The sequence below is a fragment of the Sprattus sprattus genome (assembly GCF_963457725.1).
Source record: "Sprattus sprattus genome assembly, chromosome: 16".
Lineage (NCBI taxonomy): Eukaryota > Metazoa > Chordata > Actinopteri > Clupeiformes > Clupeidae > Sprattus > Sprattus sprattus.
In genome coordinates, this window is record NC_137914.1 from 17688006 (window position 1) to 17701662 (window position 13657).

The 13657-nt window shown below is 43.1% G+C and overlaps 2 protein-coding genes across 3 annotated transcripts; both read left to right on the forward strand.

Moving 5' to 3' along the window:
* The first annotated feature begins 461 nt into the window (after window positions 1-461).
* Window positions 462-8722, forward strand: zbtb17 (zinc finger and BTB domain containing 17). Of its 2 annotated transcripts, XM_080853602.1 has the most exons (15): window positions 462-597; window positions 1566-1795; window positions 1903-2082; window positions 3363-3725; window positions 3819-3911; window positions 4007-4251; window positions 4349-4491; window positions 4855-5155; window positions 5408-5495; window positions 5699-5815; window positions 6074-6194; window positions 6325-6455; window positions 6573-6857; window positions 7087-7176; window positions 7535-8722. In XM_080853602.1, exons 2-15 carry the CDS (start codon window positions 1591-1593, stop codon window positions 7897-7899), a joined length of 2727 nt encoding a protein of 908 aa, XP_080709728.1. In that variant the 5' UTR covers window positions 462-597; window positions 1566-1590; the 3' UTR covers window positions 7900-8722. The 2 variants fall into 2 exon arrangements, with proteins under 2 accessions (XP_080709728.1, XP_080709729.1); XM_080853603.1 differs by lacking the exon at window positions 462-597 and having other exon boundaries at window positions 1552-1795.
* An 818-nt stretch (window positions 8723-9540) lies between these two features.
* On the forward strand, window positions 9541-13606 carry ddost (dolichyl-diphosphooligosaccharide--protein glycosyltransferase subunit (non-catalytic); the record flags this gene model as incomplete). The annotated part of the gene is made up of 11 exons (XM_080854643.1): window positions 9541-9775; window positions 10068-10178; window positions 10287-10373; window positions 10481-10584; window positions 10777-10871; window positions 11195-11288; window positions 11403-11551; window positions 12234-12381; window positions 12507-12627; window positions 12752-12858; window positions 12959-13606. 11 exons carry the CDS (start codon window positions 9541-9543, stop codon window positions 13106-13108), a joined length of 1401 nt encoding a protein of 466 aa, XP_080710769.1. The 3' UTR covers window positions 13109-13606.
* Window positions 13607-13657: the final 51 nt, after the last annotated feature.

A 13657-nucleotide genomic window follows, 5' to 3' on the forward strand; every position in this document is an offset into this window, starting at 1 on the left:
GTTTTCTGGGGTTCTAACACCCAAACAATATCGAAAACAATAGATTTTAATCTACTATAGGGGCCTACTGCTATAATCCCTCTTGGTTGAGGGGGCATTTAAAAGTATTCACAATCTACAGTGAAAAACTGCTTGGACCTTGTTAATAGCTCTTTGTATGTCCCCTAACAATGTGACCAGTAAACACCTGTTGCGTTCTGAATCTACATTTGGCGATACTTTTAGCACTTTAATGACTGAAATTTCACTTTAAACAGGCCTTAATATCCACTGGCTGTTAGGGTTTGCTAAGGTTCTAACGCCAACAAATCTAAAATACTAGGTCGCAAAAAATCTGAACGGCACTATGACTCGAGTCCGCCACTGTGTGGACATACTTAGAATTGCTGGAAGAGGGTAGAGCATGCGCATCTGATACCTTTCCGCCCGGCCACTATCAATCGATCAGAGAGCGGAAGATGGCGGTTCATCGAGTCTGAACGTCTAGATCGATCACCGAATAACTCGATTGGGTAGACTGTGCATAGAGTTAAGAATTTCATCCAAAGCAGTACCGTTGCGAGTATTAACCTTGGAGAACGAAGCGGGTCCTTAGAGGTAAGGTTATACTATTCGTAATGCAATATCGCTCGTTGTAAATTGGAGAAAGACGACCGTCAAAGGACAAACAACAAGGGCCACCTTCTGTACTATCCGCCATCTTGCATGCTGAGCCATGCATGTCTAGGCACGCTGAATTAATCCCGGATAGGGAGCCATGAGAGGATACATAATCAATCCGCAGCATCGTCAACCAAAGAGAAGTTGACTAAAATGCGAGGATAGGGCTGTTTGCGCCCCATATCATTTTGCGAAAAATGGTTTGCGCCATCGATTTGGTTGTTGCTTTGGTATGATTTGGGCGTTGTGGCTGTGTCTACCTTTGCCACAACGGCTAACTCTCGTTAGCATCCTGAACAATCTTGAAGCCCCTTAGAAATTACAATCCCGCCGCTAACTTTAGCCTGTATAGATGATGTTTCCTCGCTCAGATATCACGCATTTGTGTGTTATTGCAGTATCCGCTTTACATATTATTCTGTAATAAATATGCAATCAGAACATTAAACACATGCCATCTTCCGTTTGTAATAGGAAAAGTATGCAGGAGGACAGGTAGTAATGTGGGGGCCTTAGAAGTTGAATGGATAGGGACAATTTATCCTGTTAGCTAACTATGACGTAATGATAAGATATGGGATCACTTCAGAATGTGAATTATCAGTATCAGTCCTCCTACCCTTTAGCTGTTAGGCTTTCACATTCGTATACTTTAATTACTGTATACGACCCAACAGAATAAAAAGATCTACCAGTTATCTTTTTGATGAACTAGGTATTCAATTTTCACTGAGAGCCTACCAATAAAGAATTGTTTATTGTCATTGGTGCTTTGAATCTTTGTGAGAATGTCACACAGAGAAAAAAGGCTCTTAAAAAAAACTATCGTCTGTATCCATTTCAGTTTATTTTGTGTCAGTCACTTTTTGTGCCCTCTTTTGATGTTACTGTCATTGTCCCATTAGGCCCTTCTCACTGTGCTAGTAAGAAATGGATTTTCCCTGGCATAGTGGCAAAGTTCTGGAGCAGTTAAACCATCAGCGCCAGCTGGGGCTGTTATGTGACTGCACCTTTGTGGTGGATGGCATTGACTTCAAAGCCCACAAAGCTGTGCTGGCAGCTTGCAGTGCTTACTTCCGCACCCTTTTCCTGGATCAGAAGGATGTTGTGCATCTGGACATCAGTAATGCAGCAGGTACTGACCGCAAAATCCAAGATATTTCGCCCTTGCTATAAACTTCTTTCATGGACCTCTCTTCTGTTTTTTATTGGTGTAGACTAAATGCCCTGTTTTGTTTTCAGGCCTGGGTCAGGTCCTTGAGTTTATGTACACTTCCAAGCTGACTCTGAGCTCTCAGAATGTGGAAGATGTGTCAGCTGTGGCCACATTCCTACAGATGCAGGAAATCGCCAATGCCTGCACAGCCTATCAAACCCTGGCAGTCTCTCCGTCTGAAACTTCAGCAAATGACTCTGCCACTTGTAAGTACATCCCAAATGACTAGCTGCTTTTAGGTTGCACATCATGTTTGAGAAGGGGTGAATACAGAGTAATATAAAATCCAGTGGCGGTCCGTCAGGGCCTTCAAGGCCTTCTCTGCTGGCCTAAACATCATCAGAAAATAAATGTAATAAAATAAATTTAATTTTAATATTTTCTTTTCATAAATATGTATTAAATGATTCCCCATAGTCCATTATCTTCATTTCATGCTTCCAGCGTTGTTCATTTATGTTAGAGCTTTCATCCAATCATATTTCCGCTATCATGTGTTGCCACGCTCCATGAAATCTTCCCAGAGAACAGAAATCTTCCCTGAGGCCTTCAGAATTCACATTGAAGGCCCGTGTACATCTGATTGGCTATCACAACTTGCTGTTTCAGTTCATTTAAGTTGAATGAACTGAAACAGACAGTTGTGACAACCAATCAGATTTCGAGTTGGCGACACTGGGCCTGCTAGAAGGCCCGGAAGATTTATTTCCTCGCGTTGAACGTGACACGTAAACGTCCTTTGATTGGATACTGAGGCAGACCGGTGCAGTGCTTCAGTGCTCAGTTTAGCTGGCTAAAACGACGTACATCGGTTTCAATGCTTATTCTTCTAGTTGTTTCAATTGGTAAGACTAAATATAATTACATTAACCAACTCAAATAAATTAGTTTACACAAACTTGATAATTCCAGTTTTTGATACAATTACAACGCCATTTTCAAGACGGAACTTTCAAGAAAAACTGGATATCGTGAGGATGGGAAGTTTAATGAAACTGCTTTGCAGGTGGGACAATGCGATGTTACTTGTTAAACTTGTTAAACCTCACATTGAGTCACATAGGCTACTTTTGGTGGACTTAATAAAACTTTATAGACTAATCCCTGAAAATCGCCTTTTATTTTTAAGTTGTGACAGTAATATCCAAGCGATCATATAACTTAGAGTTTACTACTCTTAATGTATTGTTAATACGGGTGTATTGATTTGAAATGCTCCGGAAATATTAATACAGTCTGTTGTAGCCTACTCGACTATGTTAAGGTGATGCAATGCTCACTTATACTGCCTTTCTGTATAAAATATACTGGTTCGAGAGCCATGGCGTCATAATGATGGTATTAGGAGGTGGATTCACTCAGTTTAACATCGTGTAGGACATTGCTGAAGGCCTAGTCGTGAAATGCACGGACCGCCACTGATAAAATCATTGTAGATTCTGCTTCATTGGTGCCATCCCTGATTCCAACCATTTTGAAATTGCAGACAAGGTAGATGAAGGTGAACAGAAATTAGTGTCAGACAAACCAGTGACTGAAACAGAAGAGGAGCAGGAGAACAGCGCCCCCTCAGTGAATGGGGTGTCTGACAAACAACCCCCCAACAAGCAGGGACCTCCTTTGGAAACCACGGAGGATGAGCAGGCGGCAAGCAGCATCGCCGAGACCCAGAACTCCCAGGTGAAGGCCGCCATGGCCCGAGCTAACCGGATGCCCAAAGCCCCCTCGTACACCAAACCCAGGAAGGCCGGGGTCGCCTCTGAAAAGAAGAAGGAAGCACAGGAGGAGGAGGGCGCAGTGAAGGAGGCTCCATTTCAAGATGACCCCTCAGATGCTGACTACACACCTAGTTAGTAAATGTGTAACCTTATTCATTGCTGCGTTACTTTAAGTGATATTTTCTGTCATGAAGATTTGATGTTACTTTGTTTTGTTGTTACAGAGTTCCAGTACAAATCATCCTTGGCAGCTAAATCCTACATCAGCACTCGTAGGAAAAGGCTGAGGACTGCAACAAGGCGCTTGCTCGCGCGTGGTATGTACCCACAACCCATATCCTCTCCTCTGATTTAATGACAGTCAGACGAGATAGTCTGATGACATGATATTGTGTAATGCCTGCTACTCCAGATCGTGATGGTGAGGAGTCAGAAGAGACAAACACAGCTGCTGAGGGTACCAGCGTACAAGTGGCTGAAGGAGAGGAGGAAGATGGGGAAGTGGAAGATGATGAGGAGGAGGAGGACGACGAAGAGGATGATGAAGAGGATGATGAAGGGGACGAGAGTGGAAGCGAGGGGCGGTCGGGTAGGCTGGGGGGCACTTCTGACCGAAGCGAGTCCCGAGCATACAGCTCCATCACCCACAAGTGTGAGGTGAGGAAATGACAGGGTTACGTTTCAAAACAAACATATGATTATAACCACCCTCAAGCTCTCATTCTGACACATGGTTTTTGCCAATGGCATTTAGGACTGTGGGAAAAAGTTCACTCACACGGGCAACTTCAAGAGGCACATCCGCATCCACACGGGTGAGAAGCCCTTCAGCTGCAGAGACTGCCACAAAGCCTTCTCTGATCCAGCTGCCTGCAAAGCACACGAGAAAACACACAGGTGAGTCAACACAGGGTTGCTACTCTGATCCTCAATGTCATATAAGAGATCCTAAATATATTTTTGGGAAGTATTTTTGGTTGAACATAATGAATTTGACAATGTCAGAATATATTAACTATCAGACTTCCGGAATGCAGCGTGTGGAATAGACGTGTGCGCAGCTCGCTCCCACAACTAAACTTTTCATCTACCTTTTTATGCTAGCGTTTTTAAAGAATATTCTCTTGTAAAACCTTTTAGAATATATCAACTATTTTAAGACTATTTCATTACCTGTCTGTGATACTTTGAAATGAATACCTCCTCCTCCCTTTTCTCTGTGTCATTGTGTATTATTGTGTTATTATAATATCTCATTAGCCCCCTGAAGCCCTACTGCTGCTCGACGTGTGGTAAGAGCTACCGGCAGATCAGCCTGCTCAACCTGCACCGTAAACGGCACACAGGCGAGGCGCGCTACAGCTGCGAGGACTGCGGCAAGCTCTTCACCACCTCGGGCAATCTGAAGCGCCACCAGCTGGTGCACAGCGGTGAGAAGCCGTACCAATGCGACTACTGCGACCGCGCCTTCTCTGACCCCACCGCCAAGATGCGCCACCTGGAGACCCACGACACAAACAAGGGGCACAAGTGCACACACTGTGACAAGAGGTTCAACCAGGTTCGAGTGACAGCATGATTTACTTTTTTTTTTCTGTGTGAGTGTGTGTGTGTGTGTGTGTGTGTATGTGTGTGAGCTGTGTGAGCTGGGCTACTGATATTAGCTTGCAAGTGTTAGTTTAAGGATGCTTTGAGGCCATAATGAAGAAAAAGGCATACTCAACTTTGACATCAGGAAAAAAAGCTCAATAAAATGTGATCGTATCATGAATGGGTGAGTGAACTTTGCTTCGTTCCTTTGCTCTGCACACAGATCGGTAATCTGAAAGCTCACCTGAAAATCCACATTGCAGACGGGCCACTGAAGTGTAAGGAGTGCGGCAAACAGTTCACCACCTCAGGTGAGGAGAGATGAGCAAAGGAGACAGGAGCGCTGGATGGTGCCAGGAGGGCCGTGTGTTTGAGTGTGTGTGTGTGTGTGTGTGTGTGTGTGTGTGTGTGTGTGTGTGTGTCTGTAAGTGTGTGTTGGCTTGTGTGAAATGTAGGCTGAGATCAGATGGTGCGTGTGAAAGCCCGTCTGACAGTGATTTGTGTCTGTGTGCAGGGAACCTGAAGAGACACCTGCGGGTTCACAGCGGGGAGAAGCCCTACGTGTGCATGCACTGCCAGAGGGCTTTCGCTGACCCGGGAGCCCTGCAGAGACATGTCCGCATCCACACAGGTGCGCTGCTCACCTGACAACACAGAACCCATTGGGCTAATAGATTACAGACATTTCAGGAGATACACAAAAACAGAAGTAATGGATTCCAATATACATGTGTAAATCAAACTGTACATCTCTGATGTGGCACAGGATGACTAGCGTGTGCCATATCAAAATACAATTGTGCCTTATCAAGTATACATATGCAGTGTTAAAGTCAAACAAACATTTTCATTCATAATGCCCTATGTCGTATGTCGTATGTGTACACAGGTGAGAAGCCTTGCCTTTGTCTCATATGTGGGAAAGGCTTTGCTCAGGCCAGCTCTCTCATCGCTCATGTCCGGCAGCACACAGGAGAAAAGCCCTACGTCTGTGACCGCTGCGGGAAAAGGTAGGATTTGAATGACTGCTTTGACTCACTGTAGGAGTCACAGAGTGGATATGTGGACACTTTATGAAGAGAGACACTCAACACTTTCCTTCTAACTCCTCTGCTCTATACCTCCTTACTTTCTAATCAGGTTTGTACAGTCCAGTCAGTTGGCCAATCACATTCGACACCACGACAACATCCGGCCACATGTCTGCCATGTCTGCAACAAAGCATTTGTCAACGTCGGTGATCTTTCCAAGCACATTATCATTCACACAGGTAAAATAACTCTTATGACGGAAGCCATTCTCCTGCCTAACATGTTAATCGAGAAGGATTGTATTTGTGAATGGTGACGTTAAATATAGGTGTGTGTTTTGTATCCCTCCTTGACAGGCGAAAAGCCCTTCCTGTGCGACAAATGTGGAAGGGGTTTTAACCGCGTGGACAATCTGCGTTCACACGTCAAAACAGTTCACCAAGGTAAGGCAGGCATGAAGCGGCTGGTGGTTGCTGAAGGAGATGAAGGAGATATTGAGGGAGACGATAATCTACAACCAGCCTCCACGTCTGCCTCGGAGATGGATGACGGTGAAGTCAACATAGTCACAGTCACCACTGATGACATTGTGACCCTTGCTACAGAGGCATTGGCAGCCAGTGCAGTGGCACAGTTAACAGGTTAGACGGCTATCATGAATTAACGTTGACACTCCTAAGGAGAAAATATTATGTAGAGAACTAAATATTCAGTGGTATTTTGGATAACAATGATATGTATTAATAGAATCCATTCTGTGAAAGCTACTTACTTTATGTGGTGGCAAAAGGATTTGGGGCAGTACGTCAGAGTAGCTTTCTACAAGGAGATTGTTCTTGTAATGACCATTGCCAACTCTTCCCTCTCTAGTGGTTCCAGTTGCAGCTACCGTGTCAGCAGATGAAACGGAAGCCCTTAAAGCAGAAATTACCAAGGCTGTGGAGAAGGTGCAAGAGGCGGGTGAGTGGACACCTCTGTTTGACCTTTGAGAGCATTGCAAAAGCAACTGTTATCAGCTGAGGTATTGTGAGGAAAGGTAAAAAAACAGGAGGTTAAAAGATTAAGGCAATTGTTACGGTAGCAAGCAGAGTAAAACTCACTCCTCAACAAATTCTAGCACCCATGGGTCTCTGTAGGTGTTAGCATCTGTTGCTGGCATGTCCCCTTAGGTGTTGGGTAATAAGGTTTACTCACTGTACAGCACTGTACCTGCATGCTACCATTCCACTTATCTACACAATGCCGGTTACATTATCACAATACAAATGTCTAGATGAGTAATAACTGTCTGTGTGCCATCCCCTTCCTTCCTGCCCAGACCCCAACACACAGATCCTGTATGCGTGTGACTCTTGCGGGGAGAAGTTCCTGGATGCTAGCTCCCTGGCCCAGCATGTGCGCATCCACACAGCACAAGCCCTGGTCATGTTCCAGGCCGACTCTGACTTCTACCAGCAGTACGCCACGGGGGACGCCACCTGGCAGACCACTGAACAGGTCATCCAAGGCGGGGAGCTCCTCTTCCGCACAAGAGACGGAGAGGAAGAGGTTGAGGCCGGGACGGATGGAGAGAGTGCCGCAGCCACAGTACTGGAGGAGGGGGAGGAGAGGAAGGAGGAAACAGAGACTGAGGTGGAGGGAGGAGGGGAGGTGGTAGAGATGGTCTGTGATGGCCAGATCTGAGAAAGATCACGTTCAAGTCACTTGATTAATTGCACTATAGAATCTCCTAGGTGTAGATGCTTGTTTCTGTTTAAATACTATGAACCCCTCCTGTGGGTTTGTCACCAATGAATTCCTTTGTTATAAGGAAAACATAGTTGAACTCTTATGTCTGAGAGAAAAAGTCCCTACCTTATGTTCTTTAAGAGTTTGTGATACTATGTCTTAATATTTTTCAGTATGATCAGGGTGTTGATTAACAATCAAACATAGACTCTCTAAGTAATAAATGTCTCTCCCCCCAATATGTATCACATTCACAATAATTGTCTTTTGGCACAATATGTAGAATATCACTAATTTATTTTACTTATCTAAATAACAGTATGTCTTCCTAGGCGTTTCCTATACTACCGTTGCCATATTTCTTGTCAGCTTTGTGACAGAATGCACCTTGCCTATTTTGTGTGGTTGTAAATATACTTATCCTTTCCACAGACCATGGAATAAGAACCATGCATGTTTACACCAATAGTGTAAAAGATGCAATGTGACATTTACACCTAACAAAATCTCTCATATCGGTAATCAAATTGGATATTTGTTATAAAAAAACATATACACATCTGTTACTTTCTACCGCTGCACGCCACACAAAACAACTTCAGGTAGTACAACAAAAGACATTTGTCTGTTCAAAGAACAGTCTTACCAGTTTTAGACAAACACGTGTAGTTAATGCAAAGTGGTGGAGCCTTTAGATCCGGAAAGCCAAGCATCCCTGTATGGAAGTTCTTGGTGACCTTGCATATGTTTAATCCTTTGTTTATCAGAACAAATTAAAGTCGGTCTTTACAAAGTAATCACAGATTACACCTGTTACTGTGCTTTCATAATAAAAAAACATTTCATGCATTTGGCTTACAATGAATTGGATATTCCTGGCTCCATTTTCTTAAACTGATAGTAGAACTGACAACATCCAAATTTTTACATATTGAAAACAACTGAAAGATTCAGCTTGTCATCAATTGACTATAACTTGACTTCATACTGTGTTGCTGTGATTTGCATTTTGTATTCTGTTTTCATCCTCTTGCCATCTCTGTCTGTTGCACCTGAGGCATCCTTGTAAAGGATAGAAGATAATAGTACATAAAATAACAAGTTTCCCCCAACAATTAAAGTCCTTCACACTGCATATTGCAAGACTTAATGACATTCATTTGGTCGTTTATCATGATCACTTTCATCTTTTATCAGACCAGTGCCCTTGATAGTCCTACTTCTAGTTTTATTGACATTGTTGAGAAGTTTCATGTTAAATTATTCAAGTGCACGCCCTTCCAAAACAGTCGCTAGCCTTCATAAAGTGACCTGTAGTTTAACAGGTCACTTTATGAAGGCTAGCGACTGTATTGGAAGGGCGTGCACTTGAATAATGAAACATGAAACTTCTCAACAATGTCAATAAAATAAATCGGAACGGATACATGCCAGCGAGTGGGAGTGTCGTGTTGTGTGGAAATAGCGTACAGACTGGACTAGCGAGCTAGCAGCCGTCCTGTATTTCCGGGTTGTGCGTGAACCCTTGTGATTGGCTGAGTCTGAATAGGCCAAAGGTTACCTAGTTCCTTAGGCTGACGTTGTCTAAACGGGAAAATGGCGGTGGGTGAACAGTCTGCAGACGAATGTGGCCGATCCTTAGCTTACAACTGCAAAAGACGCAGTATTAACATGGCACATCCTTTGCCAAGAGGAATTGTAAGAAATGTCCTGTTTGTGGCTTCAATCGCTTGCTTGTTGCAAGTAGCCTTGGGAGACGGAAAGACGCTCGTTCTGTTGGATAACCCTAACATCAAAGACACTCATTCAATATTCTTCCGCAGTCTAGCCGGTGAGTATCTGTTTGAGGATTCATCTGTCATTTACTACCTCAGAGCAACGGTGGGCTGGATAAGGCATTTTGAAGCATTCCGAGATTATATTATGAGTTAATCTAGTCAACATTTGTAATTTTGTTGCTGTTAAATTACTATTAATGTTTGACGTGTCATTCCATTCATTGTATCACATGCTTCCGACTAGCAATATGCTCCTCCATAGAGGATGGACATAATGTCAGGGTAATACACATTCATTAGGACGACATTCCTGCTAACCTATCTGATTTGTCTTATAATTTGCAGACCGTGGCTTCGACCTTTCATTCAAAACTGCCGACGATCCTAGCCTGTCTCTCATTAAATATGGCCAGTTTCTGTATGACCATCTCATCATTTTCTCCCCATCAGTGGAAGGTGAGTGTGTCTGACTTTTGCAAAAGAAGAAAACTGAATCGCTGAACGCAAACTATTTGGTTGATTTTCAGAAGCATTACACAATTAATTATCCTGTCTGTTTTTCAGACTTCGGCGGAAATATCAACGTAGAAACCATTACAGCCTTCATTGATGGAGGCGGAAATGTTCTTGTTGCTGCAAACTCCGACATCGGTACGGAAGTGGATCCTTTCATTTTAGCTCTGTTTTGTTGTGTTAATTACCGAGCAGGTTATGAAGTGGTTAGCGCTTACACATTGCATTTCCTTCTTGTTGTACAGGTGACCCCTTAAGAGAACTTGGCAGCGAATGTGGCATTGAGTTTGATGAAGAAAGAACTGCAGTCATTGACCATCATAATTATGATGCTTCAGACCCTGGTGATGTAAGTTTTACTTTTACTACTGGCCAACACCATTACTTTGTAGTCCTTAAGAAATAGCCATGGTCACAATGTAAGAACTTCATGCACGACTAACTATTAAAAGTCAAGCTGAGTATGTTCACAGCCAGTGCTTATTAGAACATTTAATCTCATTTGTTGGGCGATGTTTTTTTCTTCTCTCTCTCTTCCTAGCACACTTTAATTGTTGCTGATCCAGAGAACCTCCTCAAAGCACCAACTATTGTTGGCAAGCCCACTGACAACCCTATCCTTTTCAAGGGTGTTGGGTAAGTTCAGTTTTGTTATATCACACAAATATAATTGTTCTGTTCACTTGGTAACTCAACTGTAAATGTTAATGTAATATTTAGACAGGGACAACCTTTTTAGACAATCCCTCACAAAAAACGGACCAATAGAAATTCGTTTTTTGGTTAGGTTGAAGTATTGTAAATATTTGAATCTCTTTTAGAAAATATATTTGGCGTACAACCCATCTGTTAACTCATGACTAAAAATGATCCTCATAAGATAACGGACTATATTGAGTGTACATCAGATATATTGGTCTGTTAGTGTAGCCATCATACTGGTGCCTTGTTTTCATTAGTATGGTGGCTGACCCTGAAAACCCTCTGGTGCTGGATATTCTTACCGGATCCTCCACCTCCTACTCTTTCTTCCCTGATCAGCCCATCAAGCAGGTAATACTCTTTTTCAAACCTCACCTTCATGTATGTTTGTTGAAAATATGATGGTGAAATGGTCCTGTTGAATATGATCTGAAATCTTAACGTCTTCTCTCTCCCCCATGCCAGTACCCTCACGCTGTGGGAAAGAACACACTTCTGATCGCAGGCCTCCAGGCCAGGAATAATGCCCGTGTGGTCTTCAGCGGCTCCCTGGACTTCTTCAGCGATGCCTTCTTCAGCTCTCCTGTGCAGAAGGCTTCATCGGGATCCCAGAGGTACACCCCCACTCCATTTTTCTCACTCATCACACCATTATCTCTATCATCCTCTATAAGCCCCAGAGGAACATAGAGCTCTCACTGTGGTCCCACTGCTCTAATATTAAGATGTATAGGATGTGGGACTGCCATCTTCATCATCAGTGTATGAGGCCAGAGGAGCATGTTTTTACTTTTATAGAAGCACGTTTCTGGGGAACACTGCCCAGTGTTTCATAACTTTTGGCACTAAAAAACATTTACTGAAAACCTTTGTGAATATGATCTATTCATGTCTGTCATTTACTTTGAAAAAAAATAGTAGAAAATCACAAAAATAAGCTATAATTTAACAAGCTCTAGTCCAGAACTAAGACTGGAACATGTATTGAAACCCTGAGGATATTTTGTCTCACTCATGTCTTTTAACCATGTGTGAGAGATTCTGATATTTTGTATGGTTTTGCACTGTTTTTCAAGTACAAGCATATAAATCTAAGTACATTTAAATGTGCATATAAGTGTGTGTATATATACACATCTCTATTTTGATGGATGCCAAAAGGGAAGGAAGCTGAGGAAAGAGCGTGAGTGAGGATCGAAAGCACATGAAGGGCAGCTAATGTTAAGCATAGATGGTGGAATTAAGTTGTTCACTGAGTGTCCCTGCAACCTCCTAATGGTCACAAACTTTCCACAGACATGAGCAGAATGGCAACATGGAGCTGGCCGAGGCGCTGTCCAGCTGGGTGTTTAAGGAGGCTGGCGTGCTCAGGGTGGGAGCTGTCACCCATCATACCGTTGGAGAGAGCTCCCCACCGGCTGCCTACACCATCACAGACCTGGTGGTGAGTGTCTGCAAAAACAACTCATCTGCTGATGAGTCTAAGCTTTAGCTGAATCTGCAAAGATGGGGGGATGAAGTGAAACAATTTTTCTGGTACACCATCCCTTACTATCGTATTGTTCACAGGAGTACAGTGTTGTGATTGAGATGCTGTCTGAGGGCCGCTGGGTGCCTTTTGATGGTGATGACATTCAGCTGGAGTTTGTCAGGATCGACCCCTTCGTCAGGACCTACCTTAAGAAAAATGGTATTTCACCCAACGGTGTACAGCCACTTGAACAATACTATTTTGTAGACCTCCCATTTATTCTCCTTCTCTTAAACTCTCATGTATTAATATGACTAACTCTTGCTTTTTTTTTTTTTTGCAGGTGATAAATACAGTGTCCAGTTCACGTTACCAGATGTGTATGGTGTGTTCCAGTTCAAGGTTGACTACAACAGGCTGGGCTTCACACACCTCTACTCCTCAACACAGGTCAGCAGTCCACTGTAGAGGGAAAAGTGTTTGCTCACTTTTCTAGACATACAAGTCTCAGTATGATCCTTAAATGATGCATTGCTCTCTTGTCTTTCAGGTGTCTGTTCGTCCCCTGCAGCACACTCAGTATGAGCGTTTCATCCCTTCTGCTTACCCGTACTATGCTAGTGTCTTCTCTATGATGGGTGGGCTCTTTCTCTTCACTGTTGTGTTCCTACATATGAAAGAAAAAGAGAAGTCCGATTAAGGGAAAGTCAGGCACTGGAGTATTGGGGTGAATTGGGGTCAAAGCCATGTGTGTGACAAGACCGTGAGGGTAAAGGGGGGAGGGGTTGCTGAGTGTCATGTACAATTTCCAGGCTGTCGTGCTTCTGGAAGATAACTGAAAAAGGACCTGTGTCTGGTTTAGGTTCATAGTGTGTAATATACCACCATTGTTTTTATACAGGCATTAAGGACCTACATCGTTGCTTCCTCACTGTGTATATAATGTTTTCTTCCCACAACAGAGGATGTCCACATACTTCGAATTGAGAAATGGGCTGGGTTTATGTCAGTGAGGAGAGAGTATGTGTTTTTGTTTTAAAAATTCAGACTTCTTTGAAGAGGAAGATACCGATTCAATAAGAAATGCACTGATTACTTGGTTCCTGTTTTGAAATTGCTGATAGAAAATTGAAAATGTTCAATGTTTGTATTAAAAAAAAAATGTTTGAATCCCAAAACTGCAGTAAAAATATTGACATTCCACCCCATCTTGATGCATGTGTTGTGTGTGTGTTCCCATCGGATGATG

Coding starts and splice junctions, on each gene's coding strand:
- zbtb17 (XM_080853602.1), top strand. CDS start 1,591: ATGGATTTTCCCTGGCATAGTGGCAAAGTTCTGGAGCAGTTAAACCAT. Junction 2,083..3,362: donor AGCAAATGACTCTGCCACTT/GTAAGTACATCC, acceptor TTGAAATTGCAG/ACAAGGTAGATGAAGGTGAA. Junction 3,726..3,818: donor AGATGCTGACTACACACCTA/GTTAGTAAATGT, acceptor TTGTTGTTACAG/AGTTCCAGTACAAATCATCC.